At 40.7% G+C, this 17,715-nt stretch overlaps 2 protein-coding genes across 11 annotated transcripts in view; one reads left to right on the forward strand and one right to left on the reverse strand.

The window, feature by feature from the left end:
• The window catches only part of PCCA (propionyl-CoA carboxylase subunit alpha), a 231,211-nt gene extending 218,574 nt beyond the window's left edge, over positions 1-12,637 (forward strand). For all 3 annotated transcript variants that reach the window (XR_015949464.1, XR_015949463.1, XM_035114547.3), the window contains 2 exons: positions 9,561-9,638; positions 11,961-12,637. Coding sequence is in view for 1 of the 3 variants with exons in the window: in XM_035114547.3 (XP_034970438.1) it covers positions 9,561-9,638; positions 11,961-12,029 (147 nt within the window). In the remaining 2 variants the exon portion in view is untranslated. The remainder of the gene's footprint in view (positions 1-9,560; positions 9,639-11,960) is intronic.
• The window catches only part of GGACT (gamma-glutamylamine cyclotransferase), a 51,022-nt gene that overhangs the window by 19,916 nt on the left and 13,391 nt on the right, over positions 1-17,715 (reverse strand). For 3 of the 8 annotated variants that reach the window (XR_015949467.1, XR_015949465.1, XR_015949466.1), the window contains exons 1-2: positions 14,987-15,686; positions 13,840-13,912 (exon numbers count right to left, since the gene is read on the reverse strand). Coding sequence is in view for 3 of the 8 variants with exons in the window: in XM_035114551.3 (XP_034970442.1) it covers positions 14,996-15,469 (474 nt within the window). In the remaining 5 variants the exon portion in view is untranslated. Of the gene's footprint in view, positions 1-8,064; positions 9,355-13,482; positions 15,687-17,715 lie in introns of those variants that run through there. The other 5 variants (XM_035114551.3, XM_035114552.3, XM_088667550.1 and 2 more) reach the window with 3 other exon arrangements.

Raw genomic sequence — 17,715 nt, forward strand, 5'->3', positions numbered from 1 at the left:
TCAACAGTGTGTAGTAGCAGCCTCTTATACAAAATAAATAGGACATGGAAATTTGTTCTGTTACGTCAAAGAAGAAATGAAATACTTTATTCGTCAAATAGTAGGTTTATGGTTTCAGAGATATTTAATTTTAGACCAACATGATTCTGCTCCATAACACTCAATTTAAAAAGAACTAGGAAAAATGTCTTGCTGAGATTACAGATAATGTCCAGCCATTGTTTTGTCTTTCAAAATGTTCAGACGCAGCAAACCGAAAAACACCTTACAATCCTCTCTCTTTCCCTCACTTCACTAAGCACACCACAGGCGACTGATTTCTTGTAAAATGTAAGGTTATATTTTTAATATACTACTTGTTGCTTGTAACCTCCTCCCTTTTTCTTTTAATGCCTTGCTGGCTGTTCAGCTCTTAAAAGTCTGAAATAAATTCTCGTGGCCTTTGGTAATTAGCAGGGCTTTGTAAAACAATGAAAGCAAGGGAAGGCATAGGAATGGAATGGTTAATTAAGCCACACTTTAAAAAAAATGCCTTTTACATAGTTTTATGGTATGATATAATTTAATGGACACCAAATATTGATTAGAGGCACTTGTCATTTTCATGTAAGTAACCCAGAACTTTCTCTTTTACTCTGACATAGTTCTTTGCTCTGGAAGAGCTAGCAATTCAAATGAAATTCTAGTCAGCTGGTGTTAACTTTATGCAGAACATTTTTTTAAAAAAACAACAACCATCTAGACACCTGGCCACCCTGACACTTAAAAAAAAAGGTGGTGAGTGATGCTTATGGCAAGAAATTGGAATGAGGTATCAGTCCTGTGTGGACCTGCCTATTTTGATACCTATTGGGGGGGTCATTTATAATATATAAAATAGACTTCAGTTTTTCTACTTCATTTGCTGGAGTTAACATAGCATTTATTTATTTATGCTTGCTTTTTAATCCATAGCTGAGGTGTGTGGTGGTGAAAGAAATATTATCATTATAAATTAGTAGTAGTAGTAGCATTTAATATAGCTTATATCTGAATACATAAGGGCATAGTTTGATACAAGTAGGTCCCCCACAAAACTTATCAACATTCCTCAGCAGTCAGTGATAACTCACAATATTCCTAACAGAGCTGTTCTTTCCCTTTGAGTGTCAAGCTAGTCCATCATTGTAAAGGGAAATCTAGACATTTCTAGAACCTCTGGGAGCACTTGTGTTTTGGATAAGTAGGGGTACAATGATTGGTTCTTATTGCTGTCAGGGGAACGTCACTGACCTTTGATTAATCAAGGGTCAGAAAATCTAGGATGCGCTCTACCGAAATTCATTCTTTAAAGGAGTGTGGCGTAAAAAGTTTAATAATCATCTGTCAAGCACTGTTAATTGCTGCTAATTATATTTTCAACTCTGTAGCTCCTGTTTCAGAATTTAATTTGGATGGAAGGGGGAAATGGCACTAATTATTTTACACAGATTTGGACAATGTCAAGGAATTCAGTCACGGCTGAATCCTCTTGATTTTGTTTTCTACATAGGTGTCTGATGCCAACAAGTCAGAGAGTTAGGGAGAACCTTGAAGGACACCAGTAAGACAAAACAGCTGAGCTGCTTGGAGGGAGGATGGTGATATAAATGTATAAAATGCACGATGCTTGATGTGTGGGGTTGAGACTTTTAAAACTGTGTGTTATCTTCAACCCCCACCCTCTTTTCCTTGCCTAGCTCAGGATGCGTAGTGTGGGCATGTTTGACACAGTGGTAATGACCTTGTCTGTCTTAATTTTTGCAAGAATTATGGCTTATCAGTAGTTGAGTATTGACACTATCGGCACCTCTCGCAACACAGCCAAGTACAAGTGTATATGGATATTGGGGACTTTCCTTTCAGTGCACTTTCCTTTGAGTTCAAAAAGAGGGTGGTGCTAAAATAAGACTATATAACTTCTGTGCTTTTGACTGGCTCAGAGATGCAAGGTCTTGTCCAATTGTTGCCCCAATTGTTTTGGCTCCCCCCCACCATAGTTGTGTGATACTACTCCCTCCCCTTCATCTCTGTGAGTCTTTCAAATATATCCTTTTCAAGCACCTGTGTTCGAAAATAATAAAGGTCTCTTTTTAAAAAAAAATGTAATGGAAGGGTTTTCACTTTTGCAGACGAGTCAGCAGGGCTGATATTGATCCAGCTTTTTAGGGAGCCCCAGTGCACCAGAAGGTGATACAGTAGAGGGCCTTGCAAGTCCTTAGAGCCTTCTGTCTAATTTGGCAGAAAAACACAATGTAGGGCAACAAAAGAAGGATCCTATACCGTAAGAAATCTCCATGCTCCCCCTTCCTCCTCCCCCCCCCCACCATAAAAAGAGGCTTAATTTTTTCAGCTGCACACAATGATTTGATGCTCACTCTTGCATTGAAACAGTTGCTGTCGGAACAGGCAGGAAACAGTTTTCTTTTAATTGCTGAAATCATTCGGAAGTGCTTCGTGCGCTGCTTCTGTGCAGCAGATGCTGTGCATTAATTGGCCTGTGTAGGACTGACCCAGGGTTCCTTGCAGCGGGCCCAATGTTAGGCACGGGGTTTAAATAGCTTATTTATTATTTTGGATAAGCTGGCAAACATGGTATGTTCTTGCACGTGCTGTATTTCATGGTCTGCCGTTCCAATGTCATGTGGGTTTCCAGCCCTGGTAATGTATTAGCAGCAGGTAAGCTCTAAATAACATCCATCAGGAGCTAATTTTTTATTTTTTTTTACCCAGATACGCCAATGACTGATGAACCTGTCTTTTGTATGAATGTTTAGCACAGTAGAAAGCCATATGCCACTGGCACAGTTTCCTGTGCATTCTTTATAGTGGCTAGAGAGTAGTAGGGGGAAAATTTCTCTTGCATTTGCATCCTGTCATTTATGAACAGTTTGCACTTTCTAAAATAACTCCAGGTTTTTAGTGGGGTTTTTTTGTGTGTGTGTGTCTTGGAAGGAACAAAATGTAGGGTTTAGGGTTTCTTAAAGGCAATCTGACTATTGCTCTTGTGTTCTTTATCCAGGGATATTAGAGCTCATCCTTAATAGGGAACCTTGTTTTGTAACTCCCCGTCTGTTCAAAACAGACCTTACCCCATTAGAAGGTCTTCCCTTGTGTGGGAGGACCACAGCTGTTACCGTAAATCTCATCCAGTAACTGTATAACCCCCCATTTTGTGGTTCTGAAGGATGAAATTGAGAAATGGAATACGGTGCACTCATCCTTTACCTCTCCAATTTTAGGCCCTTGCACATCATTTTCATGCTTTTATTCCAAATCAAACGACATTAGTGAGCAACACCACCCTCTGCTAAATGTCTAGCATCAAAGGCCCCTTTTCACAAAGCCGGCATTTTATTTCTTTTCTAAGGAGTGGGTGAATCAATCTCCTTCTCTCAAAATCTTGGCCATTTCTTCAAGGTTGTTGCAGGAAAGATGCAGCATTTGGAAATGGAGCTTCCACAAAGCAAACAAGGTCCCAACTTAAAAAGAAAGGAGGTGGGGGGAAAGCAAATGACCTTAAGAGGTTTCTGTTTATTTAAATCTTTGTGAAAGAAGTGGTTCTAACTTCTTATGGTGGGATATTGAGGGCTTTAACAGAAATAAGAAGTGGTTGAAATCATTAGCACAACAAAGCAAACTATAAGCTTGGAGATAAAAGTCCCTGGGGGAAAAGTCCTCTGAAAATAAATGGGACTTGATAGATTTCCATATCATTTATAACTTCCCTTAATTACACTTGGAAGACTTGCCAGTAAAACTGGGAAATTGGCAGCCTATATCCATTATAGTAATTTTGCCGACCATGGAAAGCAGCTGGCTTTACTGGATTTTATTTCCCATCACTCACAATTAATCATCAGCTGGATATGTCTGAAACTCTTCAGAACGTAGCAATACTGTGTGACATTTGGGCCTCCTTAAAATGCTAAAATCTGCTGAGTAAATGGGCCGAGCTTTCTTTTCCTTCAAGCAAACTCATTTCGGTGCAAGGCAGGCTGCTTGCTTAATGACTGCCACTTTGATAATCGGATGCGAATGTGAACCTTGACCCGGTGTCAAAGGAGAGGACGCAGCAAGCTGGGTGAAAGATATGAGACTCAGATCTGCAAACTTTACACCAATTAGACAGAGTGGAGAAATACATCAGTGCCGATTGGGTTTATCAGAAAGACTTGCAGGACTTGTGACTGTTTTGTAAGCCTAACATTGAAGACATCCTGTCACAATCATTAAGTCTTTAGCAGATGATTCACAAAAGTCTTAAGGGAGTGGACTGGACCCACAAAGATCTCTTCTTAGGCCCTGCCCTCAGATTGGAGCTCTCTTTATTGTACCTCTGAATATAAACAGGTGAACAATTAATATTCCTTTTACTCTCTTTTGCATAGTGAAAATAGATTTAAGTTTCTCCATTTTGCCAAGGAGTCCTGACATCACATTCATTAGTACGTTTCCTATAACTTTCGAGACTGTACAAGTTCTAGTTTGTTATCTAAACAGATGGTTACCACCAACTCCAATTTTTGTTCTCTAATTCCTATTTTTCTTTAAACAGGTAGATAAACAGATGAAATAATTTTGAAATGGAAATCTTGAGAATTCTGATACAGGAAGCCATTGTATACTTGGTGTGTTACACTTTGTTTTTGGAATGAAATGCAGTTTCGTTCCTAGTCAATGAACAATGAAATTAAATATTATTTATTTTCATATTAATTTTAATCCCAGCAGTTTCAATTTTCTTTCTTCTGAAAAGCCATTTTAATGAACCTCTGCATTTTGTTTTGTTTTTAGAGAATTTAAGGATGAAATTGATTACAATGGCCTCAGATGAGTAAGAATTCTGTGGATTTTATTTGATTTCCCCCTGCCCCCATTTGAGGTCACCACTGAAGCCATGATTAAAGTATAAAGAGAATTTTAAATAATAACTATTTTTGATTACTGCAAACTGTCCTGTACAGTGTGATTTTTCTGCTTTTTTCCAGGTCAGTATCTTTAGAAGTGTAGAAAAGTTATTGAATTTTTTAAAAAGCCTAACTTAATCCTTAAATGAGGAAAGAGGATATTTTAGAGATCTCGAAGATATTCATTTTCCGGCTTAAATAATACAGGCAGGCAAAAAGATACACACAATTATGCAGTGAAAGAAACTGAACAAAGCCCAAGAGAATGAATGAAAGAGGAAAGGGAGATATATTGGCGACTAATTTTAGGATTTGCTGTTTTGCAACACAGTGGGGGAGGAGACATTAAGGATTGACATAAAGAACAATTATTAAAGTGGGTGCTTAAGTGACACTTTCTCATAAAGCCGTTTTAAATAAATTGGCTATTATTAGACATAATGCCACAGTATTTAAACACTGAGTACCTATGGAAATAAAGGTTTTCACCTAAGACAGAGAACTAGCATAAGTTACTTTACATGTAAGGGTTTGTTGGGTAAGTTTTCGCTAAAGAATACTATTCCCAGTTACCTTTGGAGAGTACATGTTTGGACAGAGAAGGGGTACATAGGAAACGAAGTTAGAGGTTCATAGGAGGAACCCATCAGACAACCCTCTGTATCTGTATTTTTAAAAAATGTGGGGTTGTTTAATCTTTAGGAAATTGTTGCTGTGGGTGGGGGCAGGTTGAATATATGTTTTTTAACAGGCCCAGAAAATTATGTTGTTGGCCCCTTTATATGTAAAATGTATTCTGTTTGCATCAAGCATGCACACTGTTTGTAGTTTAGAACATGCTGCTGATAGGTAGATTTGAAGCACTTAACATAGATGGTTTAGAATTTGGCAACTGGAGGCTTTTCTCACTTAGGAAACCTTCACCAATGATGAGATAAATCAAACACATCTTGCAAAGCCCACTTCTAGAGCAGGGAATATTTCTGAGAGTGGGAGGCAAAGGGAAACCTCTGACAGCAAAGGCTGGGAAGGATGTAAGATGGATAGGGAGATCCCCTTGGCCCAGTGTTTTGAAGCTTTCAGAGAACTTAGGGGAACTCCTGAGCTTTCTGACAGTTCTCTGAGAAAGTTTGGGAACAGTAGGCCTACTCCAAATAAGTGAAAGGGCAGTATTTGCACATTAATGGAATTTTTATGCCAGGATGCTTCTCTTGTTCATCAGTTAACCTAGTACCACTAATGCTATGTGCACAAGTCATGTATCAGTGCAGTGTTAAGCCTGATATGACACATTCGCTCTAATGTACTTGCACATATCTCGTTTTGTAGCTGAGGATGCAAATAAACTACTCAAATCTTAGCTCCCTTTTGTAATGGAGGAAATTCATTCAGTGAGAAATATTTCTGTTGATTCTTTCCTGTGATTGATCCTGACATGTTTTTGTCATCTGAGGTGTGTGGCATACCCTTAAGGGAAAAAAAGTACCTATGTTACCATAGGAGATGGGAACATTGACATGCTTTCATATTGTACCTTAACATTCTGGGTTAAGTCAACATGTTGAATGGAACTATTCTATGGTCTCTCCTTTTTGCACGACAAAATTTGTACTCAACATTGTCCTATCCATTTAGGACTGTCTCTCATAACATGCCATTAACTTCTTTATGCAGCACATAGTGATGGCCGCCAACTTGGATGGCTTTTATTATTGGACAACAGCCACTAGTGGAATCACAGGTTTGTGAAGACTGCTGTTGTGTTCATGTTCATCTTGCCAGCTTCCCACAGGCACCTACCGGTAGACCTGTGAGAACAGGATGCTGAACTAGATAGGTCATTGGCATGATCCAGCAAGTTCCTCTTAGGTTCTTATGAAGACAAGGAGGCGAAAAGTGTGTGGCGCTTCCTATTTAATGTATATGTGATGGAAAAACTCTGGTGGTGTGTGTGTACCTATCACATGTGACAGTAGAGCTGACTGAGGAGGCCAGGGGCAGCATGAGATTAACTGCAGTTTTATTTGGGGTTTGAGATGTGGGCTAAGATGTGCAGCCAAAAGCTGCACAAAGAAAATGGGCTTTGAGGAATGAGTTTCAGCCATCAGTATTCTGTGAGGGTGCCAAGACATAAGGGAAAACAAGGGAGGATGTAAAATAGGAGACTTGAGTAGTTGAGGGTGCTGGAATTGGGATGTGGCAAGGGTCACAGGCATGAATATATAGGAAGTGTGTGTGGAAGTCTGTTATATGTGAAGAGGCTACTGCTCTCTTACAGTGTCCCAGTTTGGTCCCAACGCTGAGGGTGGTTCATTCCAGGTCAACAAAGAAGCAATGTGATTCAGTCTATTGTTCTCTTGCTGATGTGGAACAAGCACTTTTGAGCAACACCCTTGAGAAATAAGCTGTATTCCTTTATATAACTTTACATCTTACTTTTAAATAAAATTTCAGTGTGTGTTTTCCATTGGAAGGCTGTGGATTGTGGCTCCTCTTTGCACTGTTTATTTAATGTACACGCAGTGCAATGCATGGATTGCCAGTGTGGCACCTTTGCCCACAGAAAGATCTTCCCTGGTGCCCACAGGGTCCCATTCCCTTGCTAAGATTAGGCTTAAAAGAAGCCTTCTTTAGCCTATAGAAGCTCATTTTTTCAAACCTAATCAGGCCTGGGTGTTACCCCATGGGGAGTGAAGAGCTACCACACACATGTGATGCCCACCACAGTCTCTCTCTTTTCAATCAATCAATCAGATTTTGTTTGACCATCAGTCAGAAACAAACATTTATCCATACAAAAATTAAAACATCTAAGGAACTTAAAACCTACAATAAGAAGTAGGCTATACATTTAGACCCATGTCAATGCTGCAGTCTCTCTCTTTTGAAATCGTGACTGTAGTCCTAACAAGCTTGTTGACTGCTGATGTAATTGATGCTTATTACATGGAGGTGGTAATGTATGTACCTGTAGGTGTCAAGACAGGATGAAAGAAATGAGGATCTATTGGAGGGGCAACATAGAACAAGTACTTGAGCACTTAGCAGATGTTTTATAGGAGATATGAAGTCTGATGGTGATAAGAATTAGTGTGACAAATACACTTATGCATGCAGTAGATTGGTTCAACTTTTGTTATTTAATATGGTGTTTGCAGTGACAAAATTGCATATGTGGGTAGTATAATCTTGAAAGTTAGTATTAGTTCATGTAACTAGTATTTCAGACCATGTATATAGGAAGAATCTCAAACTGCTCCCAATGCTGGTTTGGAAATAGTACCGTATAGTCTGTAGTGGAAATGATCTTTCATTGTGGGCTCTGAAGCATGTAGTTAATTTCAGATATGAAAGTAAGGAAAGTCACACTTAAATTGTGATGTTTGAAGGGGAAATGACCCAAGGAAACAGAGAGCTACTTCATGCAATGCAAACTGGCTAGATTTTTTGGTTGTAAATTGCTCTAAGTCAGCGTTTCTCAACCACTGTTCTGTGGCACACCAGATGCTGGCTGGTGTGCGGCGACGAGAAGGGCGATTTGCATTGTCACGTGCCTGGCGGCCGCCAATAAACACCTCTGACCCGCCGGAAAGCAATATTTGGCAAGTGTTTCTTACAGTCATAATTATAATATAGGGCGGCACAGAGATAATTTTTTTAACTTTTTTAATGGTGGTGTGCCTCATGATTTTTTTCACGGAACAATTGTGCTGTGGCCCAAAAAAGGTTGAGAAACACTGCTCTAAGTTGCCTTGGGCAAGATAAAGTGACTAACAAATGTAATAAATAATAATTATTATCCAACGTCCTGTAAAGCTGCGTATTTTTCCAGAGGTAGCTTGCCTTATTGGCATAGGATGTGCTTATCTCACATGATCAACTTTTTGGGCTTAAAAAAATAATCCATGGAGGTACACAATGAATTCACTTGTTACCTTGAGCATGTGAACAGTTTGTTAAGAGTTCAACTAGGCAGATACAGAAAGTGAGAGTGCCACTCTGAATGAATATGAGACTGGGTGGTGGTATTTTGATTCCATAAGACTTGCATCTGGTCTGCAAATGTCTGCTTTTCTTAATAACGAAGAGAGACAAGGAATTACACAGGGCACTAAAGCTCTTTGAGGACTAGTAATCCAAGCGAGTGCTTCTCTTGCTTTGGAAATTTCACCAGGCCTTGTGCATGCAATTGCTGATCCTTTCTTTACAAGGACTAAAACGTGTATTTTGTTTTGCTTTGCTTTGACTTGTAAGCTGAGATTCTTGGGAAGGTGAATTCTCTAGCCAGCCTCAAAAAATGAATATTTTCCGTGTTTGCAGTTTTCTGTACTGCATGCACAGCCTTGATGAGTCAGAATCCATATTCTTTATACAGTAGAATTAGATGATGGTTAAAGCCTCTTCAAGAATTGAATATCTGTAGGATCTGAACACAAGTTTCTATCAGACCAGAGTACATCATATGGTGCATATCAGCATTAGAGTCTGAAGTTGACTTAAGAAAGGATCTACACATGGGATAAGAATTGTCTTTTTTTCTTTGTTTAAAGATGTTTCTGTGTTAATTTTCCTGTTGACTTTAAGGATATAATAACGTTAGCATTTTAATGTCTTTTTTTTTGCTTTTACCAGGTTGCAGAAGGTCAGGAGGTCTGTGTGATTGAAGCTATGAAAATGCAGAACAGTTTGGTTGCTGCTAAAACTGGCAAGGTATGTCCAGTCAGACTACTAGATGTTTTATGTCACTTGTCCAGTTGAGCACAAGCTTTATTTTTGAAAATAGATGTTATTATTGGCATCAATCTTACTGTGTGGTGATACACAGACTTTGAATTCACAAATGTTTATCAAATGTTCAGAATGTTTTGTTTTGGCTGCAGCCTTTCTGTTCAGATTTGGCCTAGGCTACAATCCAAGAGAGTTACAGTAGATGCACTTAGAGTCAAGTGTGCTTGTTGCTGGATTGTGGCCCTAGAATTCAGAATCCGTGCCTTTGTAATTTCACTAATTATTCAGCTATGCAGACCCAAAACATGTTGTGCACAAATAGACTTTAGGACTACAATGCAGAGCATATGGCCCAAACTTTACACACAAGCAGTACTTCTTTTTAAAACAAACAGTTCACTGCCCCTTCAACGTGCCAAGCTTTTCAAAGTGCTTCATCCTAGTGGGTATGTGGAGGTAGTCACAAGGTTCTTTAGGTTGCTATGATATTGCAGAATACTTAGGTGTGATATCTGCTTCTGCTTTTTCAAATTACCAGGCACAGTGCAAGTCCCATTTTTAAGCCCGATTGAGGCATTCAATGTCTATGTGTAATCAGGATTCTAAATAACACAAGGAGCCTCCCTAAGTACAGGAGGCAGCCCACTTCTGCGCTTGATTCTCCAACTCATGGAGGGGTGAAAAAAAGCAGATGAGGATGTGCCAGGAGGAGTAGGGCTTGGCACTGTGCCCCTGCTGTTCCTCACATGACTGTGATTGCGCATAGACACTGAATACTCAGACAGGGCAATACTAATGTAAATATTAATGTCAGACACATTTGTGTGTCTGCACAGATAACTGGAAACAATTGTAGTTACAGTTAAGCAGGCGTTCCCCAAACTGCGGCCCTCCAGATGTTTTGGCCTACAACTCCCATGATCCCTAGCTAACAGGACCAGTGGTCAGGGATGATGGGAATTGTAGTCCAAAAAATCTTGAGGGCCGAAGTTTGGGGATGCCTGCAGTTAAGCAACCTTTTAAAAAAATCAATGGAATTAATGTGTGTTAGTGGTTCTTGTTTACAGAACCTTTGTGAAAATACATTATTTGGTACAAAACAGTTCCTGGTAGGCAATTTATAAGTGGCCTGGGTTTGTTTTTGCTAGTGTGTGTATTACGGCTGGGCAATACCAGCTTTTCAACATGGTGGTGTATCGCCAATAAAACCTCATGGTTTGGTGATATACAGTGATGTTGAAAAAACAAGCTGCATTGGCCTCTGCCCACGAGGCACTGGGTGAAACTGCCCCAGCTCTCGCTATGAGAGCTGAGGTGGTTTCAACCAGGCGCTTGTGGGCTGGAATAACGTAGCTTGTTTGTGCAGCTCAGCTGGGGATCAGGAAGGCTCCCCCTCCCCAACTGAGACAGCCCTGGTGTGAGCAGGCAGAGCGTTGGGGCTCCTTTAAGTGCTTGCTGTGGGGAGCAGCACCCACACTTCCCTCAGCTGCAGTTTCATGGAGCTGCCAGCGTGGGGCTAGATGCTCCTTTAACTTGGCTGAGGCAAGGGAAACTGCACATTCCAGCAGTTTAAAGATGCAGAGAGAAGAACACACTGCATCAGCGCCTCACCGATACAGCCTGTTTCTCCCTCTGTGCCGTATGAGGGCAGAGTTTGGACGGTGACTTCACTCAGCGGTATATTGCTGGTGAAACCACCTCCGCTCCTGAGTCCCTTTCTAGCAGCACCTGCTGGAGGAAGGCACTCTTGACTCCCTCCAGCAGATGGACTCAGTGGCGGTCTGCTCCTCATATTGGTCCTGGGCAGGCCTAGTGTGTATTTGAATTTTAGAGCCCATTTACAGGTTTGGGGGGGGGCACCAATCAACCCTCTTGTGCTCCAAAACTGCATAGTTTGTAGATTGGCACAAGCACCAAAGGTGATTTACAATAAAAATGCTAAATAACTGCAGCAATGAAAAGCAACAAACAAAACCAGCATCAAGCACAGCGCTATTTTAAAATAGTGTAAAAATTGTCTGATATTAACCAAAATCACCTTTAAAAAATCCAGTTGTTAAAGCACACACAGAGAAACAAACCTCTCAAGTGTTTTTGGATAGAATGGAAGCACAATTAAAAACTTGGGTAATGTGTTTGATTATGTTCCAGGACATGCTTTTTAGATTTCTGTTTCATGTTTTTATAAGGTCTTTAAAATGGAAATCTACCACTTATTTTCTTTGCACAGCCAACTGCAATTAAAAAAAGATCCTTGGCCTTGTTTTCAGAATCAAATTGATTTTTTCTTCCTTTGCGCTACAGGTGAAAGCTGTACACTGCAAAGCTGGTGAAACAGTCGGGGAAGGAGATGAGCTTGTGGAACTGGAATGAAACTATTTATTTCATATGTTGCCACAATTGGACTGGCACCTTCTATGTTCCTCCACAAATTCAAATGAACATTAAGGTAGCAAGCGAATTATGTAAACTAAAACAATGCTATGGTGATTTTTTTTAACTATCTTAAACAAGTGGCAAGGGTCCATATCGGGCATCGGCAACATGCCCACGGAGGCCATTTAACCAGCCCACAAGCCACGCGCTGTGCTAAATCGGTGCGGCGCAGGGACTCACTGAGTGGTGCTGGAAATGGCACCTGCGCAGATTCCAGAAACTGCGTCTGTGCATGCCCAGACGCCAAAAATCGCTTCTGCGCAGGCGCAATTTCCAGCTTCTGGGCATGCGCAGAAGTGATTTCTGGTGCTGCGGACATGCGCAGACGCGATTTCCGGCATCGCACTGCACATGTCCTGCCCATGGCTGGAAAACCTTGCCAACCCCTAGTCCATATGGTTTACCTTGCCGAGACTGAACTTAAAATTGCCTCTGGATCTCATATATCACTCCTTTTATAAATACCTGTACATATGGGATTTGTAATTCTCTTCTGCAGTTCTACTGCTATCAAACAAATTAATAAAAGCATTTTTGCATTTAAACTGTGTCATTTAAAGCCTTCACAACTTTGGAACTTTAACCTAAAACTGGGTCTCCACATGTAACAACAGAAATAACTTTTTACTGACTCCCCTACCTGTATACCATTTTCATAAAAATAAGCAAAGGGTGAGTTTTAATTGGCCAACAGGCATGGGGGAACCCTCTAGCTCATGGGCTAAACTAAACCTGACAATGATCCTGACAGTATATATGACCTCAGCCATGGGGCAGGAAAAGATATGACTGCAAAGGAACAATCAAGAGTCTAAAGGAAGTTCCCAATTCTTCCTTGGCAAGTGTACTTTTATTCAGTACCTTTTAAATCTGGTGTCAAATGCAAGCCCCACGGGGATTGGTTTTACTCAGGAGCCTCCAACTGGGAATTCCTGAGTGCAGCTACTCCCTACTGAAAGCAGGGCTGGAAGCTCATCATGAGAACAGACCATAGCCCAGGGTTTCCCAAACTATGGCCCGGGGGCCAGATGCGGCCCGTGAGGCTCATTTATGCGACCCACTTCCAGGTCAGAAAAGCGCCAGAAATAGCTTGTACGTCATTTCCGGCACACTTCTGGGTCGGAGGAGGCCCGTGCGCATGTGCACAAGCTATTTCCGCCGCTTTTCTGACGGGAAGTGTGCCAGAAATAGCGTGCCCACGGGCACGTGCTCCCGCATGCCCCACCGCACGATCGGTGCTGTGGGCACCGGCCCAAAGCCGGGTAAGTTTGGGAACCCCTGCCCTAGCCTAATCCTGTTTATCATCCCACACCTTGTGACTATAATAGTGTCCCACAAATGTTTTAAGTTAATCATATTAAGCAGTTTTTTTAAGTAATACAAATGTACACAATTTTCAAAATATCTATTACAAATTTTATCATTATTTACAAAGATTAATTAACTGAATTTTGTCAAAATTTATACCGCTATCACTCTACAATTAAAACAATCTGCTATCACCTTATTTTTACTTGGAAGCCTAACAAAAGCAAAAGAATGAATGGATTGTATAAGAGAGAACGCTGGAAGAAAGACATGAACATAAGTGAGCTATTGTATGTGTACAACCTTAAATAGTAGGATAATTAATACAATAGTAGAAGGAGTAGCATTGTGTGTCTAATTAATATCAGGAACTGCTCTGCCCTTCAGTTGTACAGCAAGGTCACATTGGGTACTTAAGAAATTCAAGAATATAACCAACCTTAAAAACTGCTTTCTTGGTATTTTCTTGAGAATCTGCCTTCTTCCCTTCTTGTATATTTCAAAATTCTGAGCTATAAATGAAAAGAGGTTTATCCTATTCAGTAGTCCGTGGTCATTTATGGAGCTGAAACAGGCAGGAGGACAATGAAAATATACTAAAACCTAATGAATAGAAACTATTATGTCCAGAAAGGTGGACAAATAAATGAAGAAGCAGAGGGCTCCACATCACTTGGACTTCACTTTGTGAGTCAATATTCTCTTAGTTCCTTCCCCCAATTCCTGAACCATAACTTTCTCTGAGCTCTTAAGGCCCATTTGACAAGTCTGGCTCCTAGCAGCACTATAATGTCAACCCATTTCAATTCATGGATTTCGTAGTCATGCTAGTGATATACTGCCTGCAGGATCAGAGGTAACATGCCTCTAATATCACTTGCTGGGAACAGCAGCAGGAGAGGTACATGGTCTTTCTGATCTGCTTGTAGGTCTCACATAGGCATCTGGCTGGTGTGTGTGAGAAAAAGGATGCTGGACTAAGGAGGCCTTTTGTCTCATCCAGCAGGGCTGTTCTTAAGTTTTTAACTTGCTGTTCCAGAGCAATACCACTCCAGAACAACGCCACATATCATGAGAGCCTGATGCTCTTATCATTTTTGCCCACCACTGCCCACTTAGAGCACCTGAAAGCCAGAGGACTCAACTTTGAGGGCATCAGCAAAGAGAATTCCCTTAGTGAACTCATTTGTCTCACAGTGCTTGATTAATGGATCTCTTACAAGGGCCATTTCCTTGCTTATGTGAAGGTTGTACAGTAATGCAAAAAGTTTGTTGCAAGCTGGAGGTTCTTTATCCTCCAGTACAGTACATTGCTAAAAATACTGCATTATTTTATTTTTGCTTTGCAAAACAGTATCCCCCCAACCTCTTGATCAAGTTTTAATCAGAGAACTACAGAATTAAAGACATACCATCCATGTATCTTGCATGATGACTAGGCAAGTTTAGTCTGAAAACCTGACTAGACCCTAAAATATTGGCTTGAAGGCAACTACATTATGGTCTGAAACATTAGTGCTTACTTTCTGTAAAAATACTAGAGATTGTACTCAACTTCTTGATAATATGTCCATATCAGCTTTTACCTTCCAGTTTCAAACTCTGCTTTCCCTTAGTACATATGGAAGCCCGTGTTTCCCAAAGGAATCATAGTTGTCATAGTAAGGGAGATGTATCCACTCTGGCTGGTAAGTGGTGGTGCTATACACATAGCATTCCAGGATGCTGTTAACAGCTGGTGCCCCTTCAGGTGGACTACTTCCATCTTCCTGCTCAACTACTTCAATTCTCACTGGGGTACGCTGATACATGTCTGGACAATTTTCAAACTCATCAAGGAATTGCAGCATCTGGTCATTGACAGCATAAATCTCTCCAGTGACACGGTGTCCCGTTCCTGGGATATTAAGCAAATAAGGAATGTTGTATTTCCCGGCAATCACTAGGGGGTATTTCTCCACTGTGAGCCCCTTGCCCTGGAATCTGGCTGTCCCGTTAGCACCATTTATCATGTATGGGTAGTTGGGCTGGCTTTTCTTAAGTGTCCCGTAGACAAAGACATGAACCATTCTTCTGACGAAAGGAACTGAAATAAACAAAAATAAGCCTTGATACATTATCACACTTTGCGGAAACATTGTTCTTTAAAAGCTTGTTATCACAGCAATATTTAGCAAATACGGTTGCTTAAAAACAATCCAAGGAATACAAGCTGGCTATTTTTCTAACTCCAGTTATAATTACAATACAAGTGTCAAAAGAAAATGTAGCCTTATCAGCTAGTAAGGGTCCTTTTAAGTTGCACCCAGGCAAGGACAAAAGATAGTCAAAACGACACCGGGGTTGAGTTCTTCCAGAGAAAGAATTTTATTTCTTATTAATAAGAGACTCAAGGTGGCTAGTTCCACGACATGAGTAAAGCAACACAAATTGCAAAGCTCTCTTATACCCTTCTTTTGGGCTCTTTCCCCCTCCTCTGTAAATGTGTGCACGCAAGGGGGTCACACACGCAAGGGGGTCCCTAGTACACGTCCTGTGCGTAAACACATGCTGGCTTAGGCAGGGGTAACATAAACAGGGCTATAGGGGACAATGGTGATTTACGCATCTTCCCCCCCTTCACATCATCTATGCGTATTGTCAATTACTGTCGAATTCATATCTCTGGGTGTAGACTCTAAACACATGCTGGCTCAACAAAGCCTTTTAGCCTTCAGTTTACGCGTCAAACTAGCAGCCTTGAGTAAGCAGCAGCCTTGAGTAAGACTACGCATCAGACATAGCCAGCCATCATCCAGCCTTGAGCTGGGCATCCTGTTCCTTTTGCTTTGCACTTTGACACACTTTGGTGCAGAGACACAGAGGCACTGAAAGCATTCTGGGGGGAAAAGCATCCCAGGAATATGGGGCTAAGCCACACAGTCAGAATTATACAATGCAGGCAATGCAAACTTATAGGATCCGATTTGGCTCAATAATACAATTAGCAAATCACTCCTCCACAGAAGAAAGCAAAGGTCATAACAAAAATAAGAAACGGTTGCTTGTTGTTCGACAGCGAGCACTCTAGTTATCAGTTCACACTGTCCAATTCCTTCATGTAAGAGTGTATGCGGTCACAAGATTTAGTATGAACAGGGCCATCTAATCTAAGTAACCATTTTCAGGATCCCATTGTTTTCAGCATGTATGTACAACCCAACTCTTTCTGCAAGTGAGCATTATGTGGTTGGTTTGGTTACTGTATATGAATTCCACTTGACATACTCATTACCAAAAGTTATGACAGGCCTTCATGTACCGTACATGATATACCATTATGTACAGTACCTGCCCATCAATCTATGTATTATATATGTTTTAGAAACAATTTATTTTTTAAAAAAGGTCAATTTTTAAATAAAGTCTATGAATGAACAATAATTCTAAAACACAATTATTACAATCCCTGTGAATGCAAAGGTGGTATGTTATTTAAACAATGCTACCTCCTTGGGTCCAACAGATATTAAAACAAATTCACAGGAGGGATGTATGCAAGTTTGGAATATTCAGCAAAATACTGGACCAGCTCTGGAAACCCATAAGCCACCAAAGAATTGGGTGTGAAATGCACCACTTTTGAAAGGAGAAAAGGATACAAAGTCAGTCACTTAAATATTACTCCCAAAAACCTCTTCCGCCGTTGGGGTTAGTGCATTAAATTCTTATTATTTCTATTTATAGACCACTTACAGTCTGAAATACACACACACACACACACACACACACACACACACACACACATATTTGCATTGCCCTTAGTTCCCATGCTATACCAAGAAGTAGAACAGCCTCCACAATGCCAACCAGGACACTCAGGGGCGACAGTGTCAAGAGCGCTACACACACTCTGGGAAGGTCAGCCTTTTGTCAATTCCAACCTTCAGGTCAGTAGCATCAATTTCACCATATAAGGGGGGCTAGGTTTTTATACCCCAACCCAGCTAGGAGCTGAAGCAAGAGGCTGGAAGATGCCTCATTCCAAGAGCAGCCATTTTCTCTGCTCTTGGTCAGACAAGCCCCTAATTCTTACTCCAGCTTTAAAGCAGAGGTTGAATTTCAGCTTCCTCAAAAGTCAAATTTGCAAGGCTTACACAATGGTCACTGCTCATATCCTGCCAAAGACCTAGTCATCATTGCATTACACCATTTCAAAAAATGTTTGATGTTTCTCACCAGGAGATGTCTGTCACAGATTGTGACTCTAGCTTTTGGCATGAGTGTGGCACTAGTGTTTTGCAATACACCTGGCTGACTATTTTGATGTTCTATT

This window comes from Zootoca vivipara, chromosome 4 (assembly GCF_965207765.1).
Source record: "Zootoca vivipara chromosome 4, rZooViv2.hap1.1, whole genome shotgun sequence".
Lineage (NCBI taxonomy): Eukaryota > Metazoa > Chordata > Lepidosauria > Squamata > Lacertidae > Zootoca > Zootoca vivipara.